The sequence below is a fragment of the Euprymna scolopes genome, chromosome 11, assembly GCF_053919585.1.
Source record: "Euprymna scolopes isolate OS-2025 chromosome 11, ASM5391958v1, whole genome shotgun sequence".
NCBI classification, from domain to species: Eukaryota; Metazoa; Mollusca; class Cephalopoda; order Sepiida; family Sepiolidae; genus Euprymna; species Euprymna scolopes.
The window spans coordinates 100,095,796-100,122,350 of record NC_136492.1 but is presented as its reverse complement, the minus strand read 5'-3'; the positions used below and the strand labels follow the sequence as shown (position 1 = coordinate 100,122,350).

Here is a 26,555-nt window from a genome sequence, read left to right as displayed (position 1 = left end):
CTGATAATTTATTTGATATATTCTTCTGAATTACATACTTTTGTATGGAAATATTTAAAAGCAGCCCCCCCCCCATGCTGTGCCATATTTTTCAAATACATATATTTATGAAAATGTTTTTGAAAGAATATTTTATTTATTTACTGATGCTTTTGCTAAAATTTCATAATTGAAATTTGATTATAATATAATTATTTCTTAATTATGATAGTATTTGTGAATAACAAGAAGAAATGGGAGTGATAAATGTCTTTATATATTTGAATTACGAATTGTAGAGTGGTGAATTTGAAAAATAAATATAATGATTTTCATTTTCAGCGTAATGTAATGGCTTCCGGTGTTGTTCCTCAAATATCTGTTATAATGGGTCCTTGTGCAGGTAAATATTACATTTGATATTCGCTTCATCATTTGAAATAGCATTACAAGCGTATGCTGTATTTTCGTGGACATCAGCAATATTACATACCTAATGTGCTTCAAAAAGTCATATCTTTTTTATTTGTGGGTCAATTTTTAAAAGAATTACATTGATGAAAAGAGAATAAAATAAGCATTCAAATGATGTTAATTTATTTTTCTTTTATGCGTTCAATGTATTTATGCTCCAAGTTAAAAATGAAAAAACGGTAAAAAAAATGACAACAAAAAGGGGAAATTGTTTTATCAATGTTTACATTTCATACATTGCGTTTGGATACACGTGCGCGGGGTCAAATTTGATTGGATATGGCTGAAATTTTACAGGCTATATAATATATAAACATAGAAATTCATCTCTACTGGACTTTGATTTATATTTTTACGACCACAGGAAGCAAAGTTACGACCGAGCAAAGTTGACGAAGAATATTTCAAAATTGATAAGATAAATCAGCATATATCATCCATTTTCATATACATAATAGTTTCAGAATTATTTTCATGTCTAATATGTAAATATTTGATAATTATTAATTGTGCAGAAATTTCTTTAAAATGTTATCTTTTATAGAAATTCAAATCCGCTTAATGGGGAAAACGGCTCGCTCTGCGTTAATGCGCTGACCAGTGCTGAGCTAACTAAAGTCAGCATATTAACGAGTTTCATTTGTATTCTCTTTAAAATAAATAAAAAAAACTGTTTTTTTCTGCTTTCAAAACAAAAGCAAAAAAATCAGTTTCATTTTTTATTCTGAGTTTGTCAATTCAAAAAATTTATTTTCAAGTTTTTCAAATTTGATTTCCAAACAATACTATTTTGTTGTTTTTATGCTTTTAGTACACATGCACTAAAAGCGTTAAAAAACAACAAAATGTACTAAGTACATGCGTTTCTGTTATCATGGTATTTATTACTTCTTACTTGTACTTTAGGTAGAATTGTGGTTTTAAGTGGTAAAAAAAATAAACATAACAAATAAAAGGTGCTTGTGCACTTATGTATGCTACCATGCTGAAATAATAACATTATTTAGAAACCCATTCTTAACATGGGGAAGGAAGGGTGTTTTGTTAACTATTCTGTACTTTCACCTAACAATTAAATAAAAAAAATATTGTGAAATTTGAATTTATTTTTAACTCATTGTGAAGACCATTTTTTTGAATCTGTAAAACAAACCCGTTTTTTTTTTTTAACTGAGTATATCTAAATAATAATAATAATAATTAGGCAGTTCGATAAAGAATTTCATTGTGATGCATTTTGAAAATTTTTACCTTGTTTCCACCTTAACATTTTTCTTTAAAGGTTTTCAGGTATGCTGAAAATGAATATCGCATTTAAATTTTCTGCAAATAAGTAGCTTTCCGGATATTAAGCAATGTCATTTCTTATGTTATTGTTGGTGGCCATCTTGATACAAGCATTTGCGCATAGTTTCTCGGAGTTAGGTTTGCGTGCTTGCGCGTACCAAGATGACCACCAGCGATAACATAAGAAATGACTTTGCTTAATATCCAGAAAACTACTTATTTGCAGAAAATTTAAATCCGATATTCATTTTCAGCATACCCTAAAACCTATAAAAGTAATTATTTTAAATGTTAAGGTAGAACCAAGGTAAAAAATTACTGTTTTATTTCTTTGTTTACATAATTGAATTTTCAGTAAAACAACAGAATAGAAATGACAAAAATTACCATCAACTGGTGAATATATAGTTGTTGTTTATCAGGATTCCTGGTATCCTGATACTGTGAAAGCTATATCGAGGATTCATGTAGAGTACGATTTATAGTTGCATCTCAGAAAATAGGGTTATATTTCGGGCCAGATAGAGAAAATTTACAAAATTGAAAATTGGACTGGTCCCAAAATGCATAAGTTCTGGTCGACTATGGGAATTTTCATCTTTTACAGAAATCCAAAATTTATATGAAAAATTTTCTTTGATTTATTTCTGAGATTAATTTATATCTATGCAACTTTTTTTTTTCTTTGAGGGGAGTAGTAAATACCGGCCATTTAGGCATTCAATGGCTACACCCCAGATTAAGCTCTCCTTTGGTTAGGAGGCAGGAAAATGCCTACTCTCAATTTTAAAGCTATATTTAAATACCACTATAATACTTAGTTTTGTTCATGAAAAGACACCCACTGTATGATAACATGCACCAGTTACAAAAAAATTGAAATTTGTACATCTTAATTTATAATTCATGGCTTATGGTAAAGAGATGCATCAAATTTGACTGCATACTCAGAAAGAGCACACAATTTTACATAAGAGTGCCAAGTTTCATGAGAATAGCTTGAAAAATAAATAAATGGTGGTGAAATTACCAAATTTCTTTGTTGAGGTTTGTAATTTAGCCCACTTTTTCGAAAGAAAAATGTCCACAGAAAAGACTAAATTTTGGCACTTAAAATTCTCATAACTTTTGAACTACTGATGGTATTTGCATAATTCAAACGGTTTTAAGCATCTTTTACATAGTTCTTTTCATGCAAGTTGATAAAATAACAATTATCTAAAAAGAAAAAAAATTAATTTGTAATGCTATTTGGAAACTTGATTTCAGCATGAAGACTGGAAAACATCTTCAGATTTTGTATTATACATGGTGGGATTGATTTCTTCATTTTCATTATTATGATCACAACATTTATTGCCCCCCCCCCCCACTTCTCAAAAATCTTAAGGCAAATTGGTCAGATAAAGTCTCCCTACATTTTCTGCGTACCTGTTACCAGAAGCGGTCATAAAATAAAAATAACATAATAAGTATTTATTTTCACTTTTAATAACAAAATTATAAAAATTAAAGGTTTTCTTAAGGAATAAAACTTATATGAAATCTTATTATGAATATGTGTTTATGAAATTATAAAAATAATAACAAAATTAGTCTTTATTTGCACTTTCTACATTTTTTATGAGGTTTTTATAAATGAAACATTTAATTCTTATAATTTTATTATTTTTATTTGCATAATTCTCAATAATTTGCTTTTTTGTAATTTCAATAAATCACTTCAAAATACAAATACTTAATAAGGAACTATTTTGAGTCATGATTGCTTCCGGTAAGAATTATGTGGAAAATGTAGGGAGATTTTACCAGACTATAATTGGCAAATTACAATTTCTCATTAAAAATATTGGTACCTGTGCAGAATTTGAACCAGCCGTAACTAACTGGCTGCTTGGCTTTTCTTGGAACATGACGTTAACCACCGGCTTTCTCTGAGCGTCGCTAATTATCAAAGCATAACAATGCTACTCAAGGAAAATACTGAAGAAAACATTTAAATATAATAAAATTATCAGAAATATTATATATATATATATATATATATATATATATATATATAAAATGAAAATAAAAAAGAAACAATGACCTACCGTAAATTTCTGTGTTATTCTTGTAACACATTTTTAAGTGAAAAAAAAAATAAGCAAGTTGTATTTTTTTAAGCAAAATTGAACAAAATTAATAAGATAACTAATTTTTTATATTTTTCATATTTTTTTAACAAAAACTTTAAGAAAGCACTTTTTTCATGTATTTTTTTTTTGCATTTTTTTTCTTTGTGGGGCTAGGCAACAGTTTTTTTTTTTGTTGTGATTCTTCTGATTTGCCATCTTATAGGCTTACAGGCAGATAAATTTTAGCAGTCCAGATTTTCAGTTTGGCATGCGGGAAAAATGTGCCAATCCTTATTGACGTACATTGCCAGCATTTCATCCTGGTGCACTTCCAGCTACATCCATCCTTAATAGATCTTTTGGTGATGATGCACCGTTCACCACAAGCCACACAATTTTTCATTGCAATGATTAATCTTTTTGTTTGGCAGTATGAAACATCTTCTGTCAAGTGCAACTGTTAATCCTAGGTGAAGATATTCATCTTGTATAAAGTTGTTAGGAATGGCCGTGAGGGTGTGTTTTTTTTAGTTGTTTTTTTTTTTTTACTTGCTGCCTTACGAGGGCAGAGTTAGACACAAGGTCGGTTTTTAGTGTGGGGAAAAACCAGTTCCCCAGAAAGGGGATATCTGATTAGTAACAAAAATAAACAAATGTATCAGTCATGAAGGATTTTTCCTCCACTGAGACCAAAAAAGTAAAATGCAGCATCAAAACAGATACTACATTTTGATCCTGACCTGAAGGCCAAGAACCCTTTTTTCTATTAGTATTTATTTGCTTCCCCACGAAAGCAAAATGTGACACAAAGTCGTTTTTAATGTGGGGGGAAAACCAGCTACCCCCCCCCCCCCCCCAAAAAAAAAAAGGCAAAAGAGGCACTCTTGTAGAGACCCAAAATAATAATTGTCCCAGTTTCTCCTCCATTGACCGAGACAAATTACCTTAAGTGTAGCATCAGAACAGATACTAAAGTCAAGAATCCTTTTTTCTATTTGTTTGAGGGTGAGTTGTTTACTTAAATTTATTAAGTTTTTTTCTTCCAATATTTTCCCCCAAATCGTGTGCTCCTTTGCTGCACATTGATTGGTTGAGCAGTGTCTTACGTCAGATTACAGTTAAACCCAAACACATGACATCATGTTCTGAGCAAAGACAAGCAGTAAGTTAGTTATGTCTAGTTCAAATTCTGCACAAGTTCCAAAATATCTCCTGTGTGATAAGTTAAAGATATTTCAAATGATTGCTGTGATTGTTTGGTACTATCATGATTTCACCTGTTTTTCAATTGCATAAGATACATCAGATTTAGTGTAACCTGATTAAATATATTTATATTCCCTTGGAGTCTTCAGGGGACAAATTAGTGCTGGGGGTTGTTTCAAAAACAGCATTGAAATTAGCTGAAATCAGATTTCTTCCTTTATTTTATTTTCTCTTTCTTTTTTTCTATTACATTAAACCAATTACTAATTAGAGAAAGAGGCAGTCAAAAATAGAGGTTGGGAGCAGTCGGAAATAGAAAGGAGAGGGGAGATTTTAAAAGATGTTGCACACACTTTTTAACTTTTCTGTTTTGTTGTCCCTGTTCCCAAGCAATGCTGAGTAGCCTTGCTAGTTATTTAATAAGCAAAAGAACTTTCAACTAATTTGAAATTTATTTTAATTCCTTTTCACAACTTCTCTTTGTTGTAAACTAATAGTGTTTGTTACTCATGGAGTATTGAAAAGAAAACGAAATAGTTTTAAGAAAGAAATTCTGTTTTCAGAGACTTTGCAATATAAATAAAAGTAAAAAATAAAAAGCTGTTAGTTAAGTATTGGTCCGGCAAAAAAAGAAAACTGCTTCATTTAAGTAAACACAAAAATATTTATAAATGTATTTTATTCACTTCCATTTAATTCATTAAACAAAACAATAATTGCCTTTGCTAACAAATAGGATTTTTTTACTTTTGTTATTCATCATGAAAGTTAATAAAATAAAAATGTTTTATCTATTTTTAATTAAACAAATCCAAATATTTTTGTTTTTTGTCAAAATATTTTCAAGTACAAATTAATAAGTCATATTAGATGCCACAGTGTAGTCCATAGTTTTAAATATTATAATTATAGGAGTGACTAAACTCATGAAATAGAATTTCAAAACGACCACGCAAATATACCGCATGAACCATGTGCAAGAGAGATGCAAACAATTGCATTTAAAGGGACAGTTAGAATCTTAAAAAGATCTCTTGGTTGGAATGTATATGAAAGTGGGTGAATGTCTGGCATCGGGTAGAACAAAATGATAAAAAAAGTAATTCGGTGTAACGATATGATTAAAAGCCCTTCTAGTTTAGAATCCAAGCATTACATTTGTAATTATAGCCAGAAATAAATTATATAATAACGAATGCAGAAATCACCTTAAATCAAAGTAATGATGTAAATAAAATTTAGGAGTTCTCAGACAACAGATTTTTTATGCCATTTAAAATTTTTCTATTTGTAACAAACACAACAGTATCATTGGCTGAGATGAATGAAAAAGACCATTTATTGAGTGGGCTTGTCTACCTGTTCCATCGACTTGTAAGATAAGACTAGTTACATGATACTAAGTGACAAGTTCTCCAGATAAAGAGAAGAAATAGGGGAATACCATTCATTGTCTTAGTCAGAAAACAAGGCAGAGTATTGGTTGTCTTTAAGGAGTCCCTGTGATCGTTCTTCTGTGCCTAGCTAATAGACAAAGAAAGAGTGCAAAGATTGGGTGATAGGCAGATCCTATCTACTCTTAAAACAATTTAAGTTTGCAAACTGGATAATTTGTTTCAGTCTCTACCTCTAGGAATATTGTCAAGGAAGATAATTTAAATGAACTGTTACTTTAAAAAATTACAATACACTTATATGAAAGATATGCAATGTAAGTTAAACATTCAAAAATACTCAAGCTATATTAATAGCTGCCGGATGGCAGGTAATTTGTGATTGTGTGAGTGTGTTTATATATATATATATATAGATAATATAGTTAAATTTCTTCCAAGTACAATGCATTACAAAACTTTTAGGCATTTTAATTATAGGGAAATTAATGTATTAACCATTAATTTTTAGATAATTAAGCAAATAGCAGGTCTGGATACAAACTCTTTAACGTGTATAATACTAAGAAACGATAATTAGTAGTAGATGGGTAATATGCTCAGACAAGCATCATTTGGTTAGTTAATTACTTTAATATATCAACTTATAAGATTTTGTAGAGGCGAACAGTTACCTTCTGCTGAGTTTGCTATTGATCTCTATGGTCAACGCAAATAGTCAACTAAAATTATTGAATTAAAGTCCGAATTGTGATGGGTGAAACGAGTTGTAAATTTTGTGAGGAATCCAATGGTGATATTAATTTTATGTTAGATGTTTTTACAATAATAAACGTCCATAAACAGTGAAGATGAACGTTTTACTTTTTAATTTATAACTTGAAAATTGTAAAAGTTAAAAAAAGCAAAAAACAAAACAAAAACATATGAGGTTCAGAGCTGTGAACCCTGAGCCTCATATAGAGGAGTTGTCATTCATGCCATGGTGTCTGCTAGTCATGTAGATATATCTGCAAATAGATAGAAATTTATTTAATTTTGTCTCCTAAATATTATGTACATTTCATGCAACCTCTTTCCCACAGAAGAGACATTGCAAGGGTGTTCCTATTCTTTCATTATTTTCATGGTAAGTGTTCGTCAAAGCTCGAATCTATGGTACTCCCCTCCACACCTGCCAAACCTTCACAAAAAATACTCATTTAGCTATAACCACTATCAGCAATTTCCCCACTTTCTATCTGAATTTCCCCCCACTTTTCTATTAGAAAGCAAATTCCATGAACAAAACTTCTTTCTTTTGTAGAGCTACATGTTTGTGGAGCTCTGTTCTGCTGGGCTGCTTTCCAGCTGACTGCAATATGATTGTCTTCAAGTCCAATGTAAACAAATTCATGTTGAACTGTCCCTTAAATAATCAAATACTACCCAATTTCCACCACTAATGTTTACTACATTGTTGTCTCAGTGATGTTCGTACACTCATTAACCCTTATTTTTGAGTGGCCTTTGGGCTTTGATAAGTCTTGTAAAAAAAAAAAATATCTTTAAAATTCTGTTTTTCAGGTGGAGCTGTGTACTCTCCGGCATTAACCGATTTCACTTTCATGGTCAAGGTAAAATTTATTTAAACATTTATTTCAATTATATCCATGTATATCTTCACCCGAACATGATCCCAAGTCTAAAAATTTTCAAATTGATTTTGTCTCAGAATAACATTTCTTCCATTAAAAAAAAAGAAAGACATTTACTTCTTACAAAAAAAATTATTCCTTGTAACTTTTTCAACTTGACAAATTAAAAGTATTTGTTTTTCATTCTTTCTCAGTAATGTGGCAAAAATTAAGTTCCTATCAATTTATTCCCTTTTTTAATGATTAGATATGTATTTGTACTTCAAATTTGTAAATGTATTGTTATATAGCAGGCATAGATGTACAAGACGCCACTAGTATCTTTAATATATGTACCGATTAAATCGTTCAGTGTGTATTGTTACAAGGGCCGAATCGTCTTTTGTATGTATATACTCTGGTGTCATTTGTCGAACGCGTATGTGCGTAACGTCATCAATTAAACAGTCAAAGTAAACATGTATAAACATTCTTGTTTGCCTGACACACAAACAAAGGAGGCATACCTTCTTTTACAGTTTCTTTGTTCTCTGGTTTTCACCTGGCCTTGAGCCACTGTAAAAGAAATACTTCAATGCAAAAGGACATCATGACAATTTATATTTATATAACTTTATTTCCCAGTTCTGTGAAGCTCACACTCGCCTGCCAAGTTGTCTTTACTAGTCTCTACATATTGGACGTAAGTCCCCTTTAGCTTCCCAGGACGTAAATCATCAAAATCTATCCCTGAGTCAATCTCCCCATAACTGGCGCTCTTCTCCCGAGTCCTGAAAACTCTCCCCACAAACATAATAAAACATTATTCCTGCTTATGTCATCTCTTATGTTGGTAACCTTTTGTTTATTGTTTAAACTAATCTCAATCAAGATTTTAACTTTTGTTAATATAAATAATTTCCATTATTTAATTTGTTTTTCTAAACATATTTTTGTTGTTTTCTTTTGTGTAACACTATGTTTTTGTATTATGTGATTTTCACAACGTTTTGGTTGATGTAACTGCCGACCAAATAATACGAATCCAAATAATACAAATAATCCTCATGTGCAAAATTCAGAAACATTATTTTTTTACTTAACAAAATATTTGTCATTATTTTTCTTTGTAAATTATCAATAAATTGAAAACTGCATAGACTATGATAGCTATGTAACCACTCTTCTTGCATCTTAGGGCTTCAATCTGCAACAACATGTCAGCATCTAAAATGAATTAGCATTTCTTTTAACAATTTTGTGCAAAAATAGTAATTTGAGTAATTTTTACATAAATTACATAAATATACATAGTTTGACATTTTTTCTTGTAAAACATATTAATCCGAGACTAAATCAATGTGAAAATAATGTTTTCTTTTTATTGTTAACGTATTTATTGTGTGCAGTTTGAATTACATGAAATATAATATCATACTTAGCAGTTCTTTTTTTAAATTGCTTGCATGATTAAAAATCGTTTTTGAAAGTTAGAATTTACCTTCATGTTTATATTATATTGTTTAGTTTGAAAGTCAATTTAAAAAAAAAACTGTCCAATATATGCAAGCATGTAAAATGAAATTAAACTAAATATGACGAAAAGAATTAAAATGGATGTTTTCAAACATAACTCAATTCTAAATTTGCATTTGGATTATTCAGACTACTGTTCTCATCTTGAGTTTTATTCACACAATATTTTGGCCGATGTAATCTCTGACCTTCCTCAAGTGTATCTCGCTGAACTCGGTAATCTATATGTAATTTTTAATGAAATGGTTTAATTCATGTAAGTAGCATGTTCTCGCTTCATTAGCCATGACCTCCAAAAGAGTGTCAATTAGAATTCAATTTTATTTAGTACTTTATCCATTACGCCTTGCAAACAATTCTAGTATGAATTGTAGGAGCCTTAAACCTATTTTTGTTTCTAGATGTACAATCTTATTACTTATCACTACATATTAGTAATATATATGTATGTGCACATGTATATGTATGTGTATATTATGTGTATATCCCGGGTTTTTCATTTTACTTCAGTCAAAGTTCTCAGAAATCAAGAGACCCCTTTCCTGGGGGCAAACACTTGATTTCTATGAGATACGTAGATATTCAAATATTCCATTAAAGTTCTCCTTTATCTCTCAGACGCTAAGTTAGTAAGGAAGTTGGGAACAAAATTTTCCTCTCCTCAGTTGATCATTTAAATATGTTATAGTGTATCTTTCTTGTGGTCTCTTGGTCTTACTGAATTCCAAGACAAGAATTTATCTACTCTGGTGGAGTATTTAGTTTTATGCTGTTATTTGAGGTGACATCACTTGGAGAAGGTACACCATTCCTCGTAAAGGTCAGTGTAAGTTGGCCATAGCAAGGAGATCTGATTTGTGCTTCGAATACCAAGTTTTTTTTTTTTAATATTTAGTCAGCGTTTACTTTCAGGGAAAGTATCCTCATGCTAGGTTGTCCTGAAAAACCCCTATACGATAGATACATTGAGGATAGTGTCTAGTAGGCGTTTTCTAATGATGCTTTACTCAAAAAAAAAAAAAAAAATGAACTGTAGTGGAATGGGGACAAAAATGGATGGTCACATTCAATGCTGCCAAGACTAAGCTTGTTTCCTTCAATAATTAGAAGAAACCTTCTCTACCACCAATTGCAATGGCCAAGAACACATTACCCAAAAGTACTTCCTTTAAACTCCTTGGCCTAACGTTTACAGAGAATATGAACTCGAATAGATACATTGAGAGCATTGCCAAGGCTGCTGCAAAGAAGGTGGGCTCTCTCTACTGTGCTAGAAAACTACTTACGCCTGAAAGTATCCTGTACCTCTATTAGGCCACCATTTGCCCATGTATGGAGTACTGTTGTCACATTTTGGCTGGTGCATCTGCTGCTTGTCTCTCTCTCCTTGACAGGGTTCAAAAGAGAGTCGCCAACCTGATAGGTCCTGAACTGTCATCTAGGCTTCAGCCTTTGTCCCACCGACGAAATGTTGCATCCCTCTGCCTGTTCTACAAGTATTTTAATGATGAATGCTCTGACGAACTACAAGCACTTGTACCCCTCGATGTGACTACCCCCCGACAAACCAGACAAGCAGCTAAGTTCCACCCCTTCACAGTAGAGATTCCTAGGTGTAAGAAAGCCTTTTACTCCAATAGTTTCTTCCCCAGAACTGCTAGACTTTGGAACTCCCTTCCGGGATTCTGCTTTCCCAACTATACTGACATGCAGAAGTTCAAGTGTAATGTGAAAAAACATCTTGCTATTCATCTCCCTTCATAATGCCCCTGCAACTTATGTCCTTGATAGTAGCCCTCTACTTCAAAGTGGCACTGTGCCTTGTTCGGGGTGAAAATTGATTTAAAAAAATAAAAATAAGATTATTTGTATTCTTCGGATTACTATTCTCATCTTAATTGTTATTATTCCCAATGTTTTGGTCAGTTAACCCATCTTCATGTGTAACTTTTCTACATTGAGGAACTTCTATCCAGAGATGATGATGATGAGGAGGTTGGTTATTCTCATTCCATCAACCACAACTGGATAGAAATTTTAATTTTTGTTGATTATAATTATTATCTGTAGTAACAATTAAATTTTCAATACTCAAACATTGGAGATAAAATTTAACATAAAGATTCCCAAATAAAAAATATTAAATTTAAAAAAAAAATGTACCTGAAGAAGGTTTGATGTCGCATCGGCCGAAATGTTGTGAATATTCTAGAACAATTGAAAGAAAAGACACTGTGTTACTGTTAACTCAGATGATGCATAAACCTTACTCATAGGCATTTAATGAAAGCAAAAACTGCACAGATGCCTATGAACAAATCCATTATGCAATCACCATCTAATTGTAAAATATATCAATAGAACGCAATGAATATATGTATATAGGCAATATATACAGGGTGGCCACAAAGTCACGCACCAATGTTAATTAAAAAAGTTAAAAAATTAAAAAAAGTTATAGTAGTAACATTTATTCAAATTCAGTTCATTGGTGCATGACTTTGTGGCCACCCTGTATATTAAATAAAATCTCCCCCCCCTTCTCAAATGAAAGAAATATGTTTTCTCAAACTCACATATAAATAAATCTTCAACCATGAAAAAGGTTAACATTTTTTATCCCAATCTATTAATATTTGGTACAAAATTAGTGACAAAATTTGAAGAGTTGTTAAACGTTTTTAACTTTGTTTTATTTGTTTTACAGGATACTTCTTACCTTTTTATCACAGGACCAGATGTTGTAAAGGTATGTGAAATTTGTATTCAGCTAAGTGAAGCGAATAAATTTTCTCTTTTAGAAAAACTGTCATTTTGCTCACTTTTCAATTGTTTATTAATTATATTTAACATATAAAGTAATGCAGACTTTTTGTGGCTCCATACGTGCAGTTTGTACAACACCAATACTTAATTATGTTTCACCAAAATCAATTCAACTTTTGCAGCTGCTATTGTGCAAAAGCTACATGCATTCCACCGATTTATCCTTCATAAGTCAAGTAGTGATAGACAAAAGTTTAAAGAAGCTAGAAATAAATGTAAGGGTGAAAGCTTCTAAGAGAAGGTATATTGAAGTGATCAGGAAATGTACTGAATTGCAGAAAATAGAAGCTCGTGATTTTTGGAAAATTCATAACAGTGTGATGAATAATGGACGATCAACTAACACCCATGATGTCACTTGTATGGTGACCGAGAAAACTGATCTGCTTACCCAGTAGTTTGTCTTCAACTGTACCTTTTAGACTCCACAAACCATTCTCTCTCAAATTTCCCTCTGTGGACACAAGCCACAATCATAAACCTGAAAATCCCTCCTTCTCATGTCTGTGATATCATAAAAATCTAGACATCTCCAAGGCATGTGGGTCTAATCTACTCCCTGCCTAAATCAAAACGTGGATTCCATGAACAAAACTTCTTTCTTAGAACTGTACGCCTGTGGAACTCTGTTCCGTCTGCCTGCTTCCCACCTGACTACAACTTGGATTTCTTCAAGTCCAACGTTAACAAATTCCTAATGAACCGCCCTCTTAAGTAAACACTTCATTAAATCTCCACACTAACGTACTGTACTTGCAATAATCCTTATCCCTGAGTGGCTTCCGGGCCTTGATAAGTGGTGACCACCGTGTAAAAAAAAAAAAAACTAATCAAGAAATGTTCTGCTGAGCTAGCCTCTGTTCTCTCCAAATGTTTTAGCAAATGCCTAGCCAAGTCTTGCTTTCCTGAAAGCTGTAAAATTGCCTCTGCTGTATCAGTATTCAAGAATTCTGATGACAGAACTAAATCACTCAATTATCGCCCCATCAGTTTCCTGCTCCTCTTCACTAAAATGCATGAGTCTTTAATCAGTCAAGCACTAGTCCATCTTGTAAGTGCTAAGCTTATTTCTGACCAACAATATGGATTTTAGGCAAGCTCGTTCTACTGCAGATATTTTAACCGTCATCTCTGAATGCATATACCATGCACTGGATAAGGCGGGGGAAGCTACAGCTGTAGCCCTTGTTATATCCAAAGCCTTTGATCAGGTGTGGCATAAAAGGCTTCTCAAAAAAATTAAATCATGCAGTATTACTGGATGAATACTCAACATATTCAGAAAAAATCCAGGTTCTCCTCGATGGCTATACATCTAAACAACATAATATTAATGCAGGTGTGCCTCAGGGGTTGATCCTTGGACCTTTATTATTCCTGATTAAATTTTGTCTGAAATGTGTATATTTTGCTGATGATACCATGCTCTATAAGAGACATGAGAAAAAAAAAAAAACGAATGTACACATATTCAAGGCAATAACAGAAAACTAGAAAGCAACCTTTAGTCAGTAGTGGAATAGGGCTGTGAGTGGATTGTAACATTTAATTCTACTAAGACGTTTTTCCTATAACAAATACAAAAAAATCTTCTCAACCACCGATTGCCGTAACAAATAACACCCTACCTGAGAGTCCATCTTTCAAACTCCTCAGTCTGACATTCACAGACAACATTAATTCGAACAAATACTTTGAGAACATTGCTAGTTTACTGCAAACAAGGTGGATTCACTTTACCATGGTAGAAAATTACTTACACCAGGGAGCCTCCTATACAAAGCCACAACTCGCCCATGCATGAAGCACTGTTGCCATATTTAGGACGAGCATCAACCACTAGACTATCACTCTTAGACATGATTCAAAAAAGAATATCAAATCTAATATGTCCTGCACTATCGGCCAAGCTCCAACCTCTCTCTCATCACCATAATATTGCATCACTTTGCCTGTTTTACAAGTACTATACTGGAGTATGTTCTGATGAACTCATAGTACCTGTGCTTCCTTGACGTACATATTCTCGACTAACCCAAAAAGCAGAAAAATCCCATTTCTTTACTATTGAAATCCCTAGATTCGGGAATGTCTACTCTACTAGCTTCTACCTTGGGCTGCTAAGCTTTGGAAGTTCCTGGTTCTCTAACTGTACTACATGAGTTTAAATGTAATGTGAACAGGCATCTCACTGCTCAACTCCTGTAGGTTCCCTATTAGACAAAATCCTAAATAGCATGTTTTGTTTAGGGAGTGTAAATGAGTTAAAATAAAAAAAGATCAGATTATGTTTTAAAAAACATTTATTTCCAATCAATTTCATCAAAAACAAACTAAATCCAAACTGCTGTTCTACTTTTGCTCTGTGATATTAGGAGAAAGTAGGAGTTAATATTTTTCTACAAAAATAAGATCAAAATAATCATGCCTGATTTTATTTAGAACTAGCAGGCCACCTGGTATTACCCGGTCAGAAAATACACTTAAATATGATATTTTGATTAATGCAGATTTCGTATTTATTATTATACTATATTGGATTTAATGATTTAAAAAGTTTTTAAAAAAATAATTTGTGCGCCATAACTGACAATCAAAACCAAAACGTTTAGCTTACGCTTTACTTTTCCTTCCTTTGATGTTAATGCCTGAGCTATGAAAACATGTTTGCTGCAAGGCTAAAAATTAAAACATGAACCAATAACTATTATGTCACGCATGCATATTCGTAATGCCGCCATTGTTTGACCTTCACTTGGCAAATTCCATTTTTTTTAATTTCCATACTTTTGCATCGATTTTCCCTGGCTAAAACCCAAATATAAAGTTTTGCATGTATGAAGTTTCATGTCTGTAGACCAAAAACTGACAGCGGAGTTTGGTGGCAAAATTTTCTAAACATATGTACGCATACATAAATATATATAGAAAGAGGTTTGTGTTTACTATAGTCTTTTTATGCATAGATACGCTTTTTATGCAAATATCATGTAAGTATAAATCATGTAGAATATCTGCATGAAAATAATTACACGTAATAGTTATCATTCCATAAGAAAACCAAAAAAATTAATAGGGAATTAATTAAAATGAATGTTTAAAAGAATATGCAAATGAGCTGGATTTTTTGCAGATGAATACAATTCCACGATCCATATATAACAAAGTTGTATTTTCTTTTTAAATAAATAGTAAAAAGGGTTTTAATGAATATCAATACACCAAAAACCCAAATTTATAGGAGTATAGATTTAAACGAATTGTATTTTTACCTGTACAAAGAAGGCAATTATAAGAATCAACTAAAAGTTCATGTATAGAAAGATTATTTGAGATATGAAACATGCAAATCAAAAGGAAATATTTTACCCTAAGCAAATATAGCAAAATATTTCTTTCATTTTTTTTTAAGAGCTCAATTGAAACTTATGATTAAATTAATTTTATCACCTCGTACACCCTATGTACACGATGATCGAATTTCGATTGTCATGGAGTATGAACACGGCCATCGAGATATCGCCATTGTATGAATCGCATTTGAGTTCTTTCCCTTGAATGTAATGAAACAATAATTTTCTATAAAAAATAGTGGTTTTATTTTTCACTTAATACACATAAGACAATTAAACAATCTTATATTCTGATTTTTACAAAACCTCTAATCCCATGCATCCTTGCTGCGTCTGTCAAACTCTGTTTCCTCGACCTACTGTTTGCTCTTGTTTTTCTTTTTTTATCACACTTGTCTTTCTCATATCATACCAAATTTTCTGACCCACATTTTCCTTAACGACTAATTGTCCCATTTTTGTCAGAATTTCAACTCACAAATTTCCTCATCTAAAAAATTCAGAAACCTAAAAGAAGTTATAATAAACCACATGCTTGAAGTAATCTGTATCTTGAAAGTAAATTAAAAATTAGTTAGCAAATAAAACTATTTCCATAAAAAAACATTCATAAATTTTGTTATTTGATTGAATTTTTACAAATAATTTCCCCAACCATTAAGTGTCTCATTTCCATTAGAATTTCAAATCATATCCCTTGTAATATGAATCCAAATTTATATTTGAATATGAATCTAAATTTTTATATATGAATATCAATCTAAATTTTTATATTTGAATATGAATCTAAATATTTATATTTGAATATGAATCCAAATTTTTATATATGAATATGAATCTAAATTTTTATATTTGAATATGAATCCAAATTTTTATATATGAATATGAATCCAAATTTTTATATATGAATATGAATCCAAATTTTTATATATGAATATGAATCCAAATTTTTATATATGAATATGAATCCAAATTTTTATATTTGAATATGAATCTAAATTGTTATATATGAATATGAATCTAAATTGTTATATATGAATATGAATCTAAATTTTTATATATGAATATGAATCTAAATTTTTATATTTGAATATGAATCCAAATTTTTATATTTGAATATGAATCCAAATTTTTATATTTGAATATGAATCCAAATTTTTATATTTGAATATGAATCTAAATTTTTATATATGAATATGAATCTAAATTTTTATATATGAATATGAATCTAAATTTTTATATTTGAATATGAATCCAAATTTTTATATATGAATATGAATCCAAATTTTTATATATGAATATGAATCTAAATTGTTATATATGAATATGAATCTAAATTTTTATATTTGAATATGAATCCAAATTTTTATATATGAATATGAATCTAAATTTTTATATTTGAATATGAATCCAAATTTTTATATTTGAATATGAATCCAAATTTTTATATATGAATATGAATCCAAATTTTTATATATGAATATGAATCCAAATTTTTATATATGAATATGAATCCAAATTTTTATATATGAATATGAATCCAAATTTTTATATATGAATATGAATCCAAATTTTTATATATGAATATGAATCTAAATTTTTATATATGAATATGAATCTAAATTTTTATATATGAATATGAATCCAAATTTTTATATATGAATATGAATCCAAATTTTTATATATGAATATCAATCCAAATTTTTATATATGAATATGAATCTAAATTTTTATATATGAATATGAATCTAAATTTTTATATTTGAATATGAATCTAAATTTTTATATTTGAATATGAATCTAAATTTTTATATATGAATATGAATCTAAATTTTTATATATGAATATGAATCCAAATTTTTATATATGAATATGAATCTAAATTTTTATATATGAATATGAATCTAAATTTTTATATTTGAATATGAATTCAAATTTTTATATATGAATATGAATCTAAATTTTTATATATGAATATGAATTTAAATTGTTATATATGAATATGAATCTAAATATTTATATTTGAATATGAATCCAAATTTTTATATATGAATATGAATCCAAATTTTTATATATGAATATGAATCCAAATTTTTATATATGAATATGAATCTAAATTTTTATATATGAATATCAATCCAAATTTTTATATATGAATATCAATCTAAATTTTTATATATGAATATGAATTCAAATTTTTATATATGAATATGAATCCAAATTTTTATATATGAATATCAATCCAAATTTTTATATATGAATATCAATCCAAATTTTTATATATGAATATCAATCCAAATTTTTATATATGAATATCAATCCAAATTTTTATATATGAATATCAATCTAAATTTTTATATATGAATATGAATCCAAATTTTTATATATGAATATGAATCCAAATTTTTATATATGAATATTAATCCAAATTTTTATATATGAATATCAATCCAAATTTTTATATATGAATATCAATCTAAATTTTTATATATGAATATGAATCTAAATTTTTATATATGAATATGAATCCAAATTTTTATATTTGAATATGAATCCAAATTTTTATATATGAATATGAATCCAAATTTTTATATATGAATATGAATCCAAATTTTTATATATGAATATGAATCCAAATTTTTATATATGAATATGAATCCAAATTTTTATATATGAATATGAATCCAAATTTTTATATATGAATATCAATCTAAATTTTTATATTTGAATATGAATCCAAATTTTTATATATGAATATCAATCTAAATTTTTATATTTGAATATGAATCTAAATTTTTATATATGAATATGAATCCAAATTTTTATATTTGTATATGAATCCAAATTTTTATATTTGAATATGAATCTAAATTTTTATATATGAATATGAATCTAAATTTTTATATATGAATATGAATCTAAATTTTTATATTTGAATATGAATCTAAATTGTTATATATGAATATGAATCTAAATATTTATATTTGAATATGAATCCAAATTTTTATATATGAATATGAATCCAAATTTCTATATATGAATATGAATCTAAATTTTTATATATGAATATGAATCCAAATTTTTATATATGAATATGAATCCAAATTTTTATATATGAATATGAATCTAAATTGTTATATATGAATATGAATCTAAATTTTTATATTTGAATATGAATCCAATTTTTTATATATGAATATGAATCCAAATTTTTATATATGAATATGAATCTAAATTTTTATATTTGAATATTAATCCAAATTTTTATATTTGAATATGAATCCAAATTTTTATATATGAATATGAATCCAAATTTTTATATATGAATATGAATCCAAATTTTTATATATGAATATGAATCCAAATTTTTATATATGAATATGAATCCAAATTTTTATATATGAATATGAATCCAAATTTTTATATATGAATATGAATCTAAATTTTTATATATGAATATGAATCTAAATTTTTATATATGAATATGAATCCAAATTTTTATATATGAATATGAATCTAAATTTTTATATATGAATATGAATCTAAATTTTTATATTTGAATATGAATTCAAATTTTTATATATGAATATGAATCTAAATTTTTATATATGAATATGAATCTAAATTGTTATATATGAATATGAATCTAAATATTTATATTTGAATATGAATCCAAATTTTTATATATGAATATGAATCCAAATTTTTATATATGAATATGAATCTAAATTTTTATATATGAATATCAATCCAAATTTGTATATATGAATATCAATCCAAATTTTTATATATGAATATGAATTCAAATTTATTAATATGAATATCAATCTAAATTTTTATATATGAATATGAATCCAAATTTTTATATATGAATATGAATCCAAATTTTTATATATGAATATCAATCCAAATTTTTATATATGAATATCAATCCAAATTTTTATATATGAATATCAATCTAAATTTCTATATTTGAATATCAATCTAAATTTATACTTTGTCAATATTATTGACAATTCTCATAGATTTTAAAAAATCTGACTCATTGATGGCCATCTAAATCTATTTTTGTGATGTTATATATAGTTAATTAGGCTTTAATATGTTGATAGCAATAGCTTAGTCTCCTAAACTTATTCCCTTTCAGAATTTACATTAGGATTTTATTTCAGGTCATGAATTTTAGTTAATGCTTATTTAAAAATATTGGTCGTAATGGTAGGGAATCTCTTGCTCAGCTAAAATAATCTTCTAAACTGTCAGAATGAAACATTTTTTTCTTTTAGTGTTTGAGGCCCCAGAAGATGCAAGACATGTGGCGATGATTTCATTCATCACTCTAATAATCTGACATTTATACAGGGCAGTGATTCCATAGATTTTCACAATTGCCCTTCTTTTGATAGTATTTGATTCATTCCATTAAAAGACTGTGTCTAGTCCACATTTAAAGTGTAAAGTCAGGATTTTCCAGTTGCTTCTTGCCAACCTGTCTTATTGTGGATGTAATATTTTCATTGGCTCTCCACTTCATTGACAAGAATTGTAGAGAGATAAACAAATATCAAATGAACGACATAGCAATCTATATAAAAATATATATTTAATTTTTATTGACAAATTAACAATTTTGAAAAAATAAAGTCTATTGGTGGAAAGTGAGAAAATTTGAGTCTTGCATTGAAGTCTAAAAGAAAAGAAAAATCATTTTTTCAGATGTCTTTCATTCTTTTGTTTTTACGTTTAGTCGTCTTGTACAACAAAATAATATTAAGAGTTTAAAGTTTCATTAGCAGCAAGTACAGTGACCCAGATTTTTAGTAAAACTGTTAACTTTGTTTTTTTCTATGTGGAAATCATTTGGACAAATTTGTTGTAGTTCTTGCTGATGCAGAGAGTTTAGTACATATTTTCCTTTTGACAATCTCTTTCGCTGAACTGGGAGAGCCTGATTTTAAAACTGCCATGTCTGTTTAAATATGAATTCAATTGGAATAAATTGAAACATCTATTTTTTAATATGCAGAGGTATATGTTTTCTGGCCTTCTGATTGGCTGATATAATATTTTTGTATGTAGATTCTTATTTAATCAAGATGCATTTTTTTTTTTTTACATAATATTCACTTTTTTCTGTTTATGCAACATGTGCTCTATAGAATATCTCACATTTTCAATGACAGTAATAAAATCACCACAATAGACTTAAAAAAAGAAAAAGTTGTAGTAAATTTAGCAAACCTCAATCTCTCTGTTCCAGTTACACTAATCAACTAATTCTTTTTAATAGTTGTATTACATGGATTAGCTTTGATAAGAAAACTCTGTTGATGTTTGTCATATATCATGTAGTTTTTATTAGTCATAATTGGAAAAGGTGATTTGAACACTTTAATTTCTTTTCTTAATTCAAATATTTTAACTCACTATTTCAGCCAATATTTGTTTTTTTTTTTTTTTTAATTTATGGTAAATTGTATTAGTTTGTATGATTTAACATTGCCTATTCATTATTTTGTGGGTGAAAGTCTGTTGCATTCAATGTTAGTCATTCATTGCTGGCGTCTGGAATCACCATTATCTGTTGATAATGAAGTCACATAATTTCATTCAGTATTAGATTTTGTCTACATATGGAAGATTCATATTTTTATAACAGTCTTATTGAAATATTTGTTCAGCTAATGAAGAATCCTTTCGTAATTTTTGTGAAAAACTATGAAAATGAATATATGTAAAGTCTGTAATTCTCATTAGTAGTTCTTGAATTGTTTAAATATTTCTTTCAACCTATGCTTGTAGTAATCTTGAAGCTGCTTTCTATATTTAAGAATCATTGTGTCTCTTACTTTTGGATCACATTTCATTGTGTTCTCATATTCTGTGACACATGACCTGTAGTGTTGAATAATTGCAATGTTTGGATTGACTTGGATTATTGTTGACTTATCTGAGATGGTTTTGCTCACGTGATGAATCCCCATTTCAAAGACTTTATCAGCTTCAACCATCACTTTGGTACGGATGTTACTTAGTGTTTTACTGCGTTCAAGATACTGGAAGTAGCTTAATTGTTGGGACGGATCAGGAATTTGCCATGGATCAAAGAAAGCACTCTTAAATGAAAATCCAATGAATTGATCTGCATTTTTTGTTTTGCTTTTTATTGAGACAATCATGTCGGTCCAGTTGTAGGTTTTGCGTGGGATGATGAATTCATCCAAATCCAAAAATACTAGGTATTTAAATTGCGCCATGTTTCTGTAGAGACAATCTTGAATGGCCAAAAGTTGCCCATGGTACCAGATAGAATCTCCAACCACAGTTGACGGCAATTCCCATTGTGTGAAGCTTACAAGATTTAGTTTGGCATAATGGTTCAGTGTAAAATGTATACTACTCGATGCATTTTGAATATACAGATGAAAATGTGATGCACCAAGAATTTTTGTTAATTCAAAATATTGGATCAGTTTGCTCATTGGAATGGATCCAAATATGGGCGGAATACATATCCCAAAATTTCTTTGTTTATTTTCTTTAGCAAGTGAAATTAAATCCAATTTCAAAAAGCTTGTTGCCTTAAAATTTGTAATTCCCACGGAAATAAAAACTACTTTTGGTGCAACAAGTAACCATGTTGGTACGGGGCATGAATTAATTCTGCCTTCAAATGTTCTTCCATGATTCTCACTCATTTTGTATCGTTCTGCATTTGACAAAAATAGGAAAGATTCTTTCTTGAACCAGCACAGCAACTGGCGATTCTCAGTTTTCTCTTCAAGCGTTATTACTCTTACCAAATTCGGAGTTGTTCTACCATCATAAAAGGCTGACAGAATGAATACTCCAGAAATATTTTGAAAACTCCCTGAATTAATTTTGAAATCATATTTGTTTGATCTTTGTTTGTTTTTTGTATTCAAAATCTTACCTTCATTGTATTTAATCCTTATTCGCGAATCAGTTTCTGTCTGTTCCAATCTTTTTTTTATATCATCTCTTGTTTTTATGTTTAGTTCAGTTTCACCATTTTTTATTACATGTTTTCCCTTCTCAGTAGGGGAGTTATCTAATTTGTATTCTGAACGTTTTGATATTTTAGTAATATAGGAATGGAGCAAAGTTAAGATTATGCAATATAATAACAAAACTATCAACAACAAATAATATCTCATGATTAGCATACAAGTTGGGATTATTTAAATGGTGTTTAATTATTTGCATAAAAAATTATCACTACAATTCATTATTATATATTATTTTAATATATATTATATATATGTTATTATTATTATGTATTTTTTCTTGCTAATTTTTGCAAAATGTCCATTTATATTAAATAAAGAAAAACAAAAACAACAGAATTTGAAATAATTCTGAAGATATTTTTCAGTCGTGAGAAATGAAAAAGAATTTTTTCTTTTTTATGGTTTCCTTTCCTAAAGCTTGCGGCGCTTTTTTATTTTTTTATTTTAAATTTTAGTTTTTAAAACTTTAATCATATATGGTATGAGTAAAAGGTATGCTCCGACGGAGCATTGCTCCGTACGTTGTTTTAAAAAATTGTAATTCTTGCCAATATAGAATACGGAGAATTTTCTACCAGAATCCGGTTCTCACATAAAAAAAAATAAATAAAAATAATAATCTGGTATCGTTGAAGAATTGAAGGCATGTTATAAAGTTGATAAAGTTTTGTAAAAATCTCGCAGTCGATGTAGGAAAATACTTGTTAGTTGTCGGTGGAATTATTATTAAAACCAACGACTATTAATTTCACATATGTAACAAACAAACAAACATAACAGAATTACTTTGTGTCTGCTGTCTTCGGATTTTGATTAAACAATCCGAAGATTATACGACCACTGCCCCCCACCTCCTCTCCCTAAACAGAAAAGAAGCATTTTCTTATTTCTGAATATATCGTCTCCTTCTACTACACAATTGAACACGTGTGAACTCTCCTGTACTCGAAAACACTTAAAAGATGAATATTTTGAGTTATCTCCCCTTTTAAGTTCACTGTGTCGGCCATTTTTTCCTTCTCAACTTTGTTTACGTTTTCCGTTGACGATTATTCTTGCTAAAAAAAAAAAGTTTATTTTTCATTTTTTTCTTTTAACCCCTAAAAAAAAAAAAAAAAAAAATTAAGATCTATTTTTTTTTTCTTTTTTTCCCTAATCTGTTTTAACGGCATTTATAAATAATTTGAAAGGAAAAATTTTGAAAAAAAAAAAAAAAAAAAAAAAAAACCCTCCATAAAATTGAACATTTTAGAACAAAAAACACCCATAAAGGCGGACGTTATAGAGAGTGCCCCCCCTCTAAATTCCACAATTTTCACTTAAAAAAAAAAAAAAAAAAAAATCTTTTCCTGTTAATATCAGCGATTACAGACTAAGTTTCAGATTATGAAAAAAAAAAATTTTCATAACTTTTCACGTGGGAGTTCAGTTTTCAATTATAACGTTGTACTAAATTGAACACGGTATTTGTGACCACGATGAAAAAAATGGCAACTCTCTCTGATGTGACCGGAAGGTAGGGGTTAGAACGGAGGGGTTAAAAAAAAAAAAAAAGGAAGATTTCTTTACCCCCCCCTTCCTCTCTCATCTATGTATGTATCCATCTATCTATCTATCTATCTATCTATCTATCTATTAGGTGTATCAGAATTTTTGTAGGAATTTTTGACACCCCTAACACAAAACAGCGAATAAAATATAAAAAACTCGTAATTTCTCTTTTAAAAGTGGTTTGTTTATTTTCTTTATGGATTATACTTCCAAAATAAACTATTAAAATTGTTTGAAAAGTAATAGAAATTTTTATTTTTTATAAAACAGTAATGAATTTTACGAACTCAATATTTTTCAATTTTTAAACTTTAAAAATCTATCAAAATTTTTCTATTGATTCTATTTTTACGATATTTTCAGGGTCAATGTGAAACTTTATGCTCTTTCCAATAAACCGAATATAATATTTTAGACAAACGTTTTTTTTTTAAATTCACGCCCCCCCCCATTTTCAAGTGTCTATTAAAAAGTAAATAATTAATTTACTCACCAAAGTGTTATATATCACAAATTGAAGAAGAAAGGTCAATAAATAATATATTTAAATTTAAAAAAAAAAATAGTGTTTTTTAGAAATTTACCTGTAAAGTTCGAAGTTTAAAACCTTTTTTTTTTTTAAACCACGTTGTTTGTTTTTTCTTTTGTTTTTTTTTTTAAATGAAACCTTGCTCCTTTAATTGAAAAAAAAATAGGGCTTGAATTACATTTTTCGAGTAGTTATAAGCTTGGAAAGACAGGGGGTCGAATTAATTCACGCCTCCCATTTTGAAATGTCTATTAAAAAGTAAATAATTAATTTACTCACCAAAGTGTTATATGTCACAAATTGAAGAGAAAAGGTCAATAAATAATATATTCAAATTTAAAACAAAAAAAGTAGTGTTTTTTTAGAAATTTACCTATAAAGTCCGAAGTTTAAAACCTTTTAAAAAAACCCACGTTGTTTGTTTTTTTTTTTTTTTTGTCTTTTTTTAATGAAACCTTGGTCCTTGCTCCTTTAATTGAAAAAAATATTAGGACTTGAATTACATTTTTTGAGGAGTTATAAGCTTGGAAAGATGGGTGGAATTATTCATTATTTTTCACGAAATTTCTGACACACCTATCTATCTATCTATCTATCTATTCATCGTGATCACAAATATCGTGTTAAATTTAGTACAACGTTATAATTGAAAACTGAACCCCCATGTGAAAAGTTATGGCGGTTACCATAATGTAATTCTTGTTGGGTAGGTCACCATTTCGGCAGGTCCCCCTTTTGGGGAGTCGTCGAAATTAATAAGAAACCGACCTGGGAATAATAATAAAGAAACAAAGGAACTTCCAAACAAAACGGTTTTATGTTCATTTCAGCGTACAAGTGGTATCGGGTTATAGAAAGTTTGTGATTTTCATTTTTGTTTCCTGACTCTGGAACGACTCGCGTCTCTGTCTTTTTGCTTCCAACACTTTTGTATCTCTCTTTTTGTCTTTCCCACCAGAACTGTTCTCCGTCCTGATTGGTTACAACCTCTGGTCACATTTTTGAGGAAAGGAGGAAGGAAGGAAGGGGGAAAGGGAAGAGTAGAGAGAAAGAGACATGTAATGGAGAAATAGTAGTTTTGGCTTCACTACACGAGTCCCCCTCCAGTAACGGGGTTAGTTAATATCCTTAGAATTACTACTATGTTTACTTCTGTTTAAAAATAAAAATATTCATTTTTCTTTTTCCATGTCACTTTTCTTCCTGATCTAGATTTATGCATGCTACCAGCAATTTTACTCTCTACCTTATCGGTATCATCTGTTCTGACATCCTTATCATTAGTAGTAACTATCTGTGCTTTCTCGGTCACTCTAGTTTTATTACTGCTAGTTGGCTCTGTAAACGGTTTTAACCTATCGATTGATATGTGTGCATGAGTACCGTTATTCATATCGATCTGGAAGTGTTTATCTGATCGAGTCAAAACTTTATAAGGACCTGAGTACGGTGCTTCTAATGGTTTCCTAACTCGATCAACCCTTAACCATACTTTCTCACAGGAAAGTAAGGTTTTCGATATAAAAGATTTTGCATTTCCATGGATAAATCCTTTTCCATCGTTGAGTACATCAATTTGGGACATCCATTCACACAAATTACATACTTGTTGTTAACTGGAGTTTCTTTTTCTACTCTCTGCTTGTGTATCAGCTG

At 29.2% G+C, this 26,555-nt stretch overlaps 3 protein-coding genes across 3 annotated transcripts in view; 1 reads left to right on the top strand and 2 right to left on the bottom strand.

The window, feature by feature from the left end:
* The window catches only part of LOC145287983 (alpha-1,2-mannosyltransferase ALG9-like), a 69,386-nt gene extending 65,534 nt beyond the window's left edge, over positions 1 to 3,852 (bottom strand). Inside the window, exon 1 of the mRNA XM_080135979.1 lies at positions 3,834 to 3,852. The gene's annotated coding sequence lies outside the window, so the exon portion shown is untranslated. The remainder of the gene's footprint in view (positions 1 to 3,833) is intronic.
* Positions 1 to 26,555, top strand: part of LOC145287984 (propionyl-CoA carboxylase beta chain, mitochondrial-like) — an 84,568-nt gene that overhangs the window by 24,603 nt on the left and 33,410 nt on the right. Inside the window, exons 6-8 of the mRNA XM_080135980.1 lie at positions 322 to 382; positions 8,024 to 8,073; positions 12,317 to 12,358. Coding sequence (XP_079992106.1) covers positions 322 to 382; positions 8,024 to 8,073; positions 12,317 to 12,358 — 153 coding nt within the window. The remainder of the gene's footprint in view (positions 1 to 321; positions 383 to 8,023; positions 8,074 to 12,316; positions 12,359 to 26,555) is intronic.
* LOC145287985 (beta-1,4-galactosyltransferase galt-1-like) lies at positions 21,236 to 23,112 on the bottom strand. The gene has a single exon (XM_080135981.1). It carries the CDS (start codon positions 22,973 to 22,975, stop codon positions 21,542 to 21,544), a length of 1,434 nt encoding a protein of 477 aa, XP_079992107.1. The 5' UTR covers positions 22,976 to 23,112; the 3' UTR covers positions 21,236 to 21,541.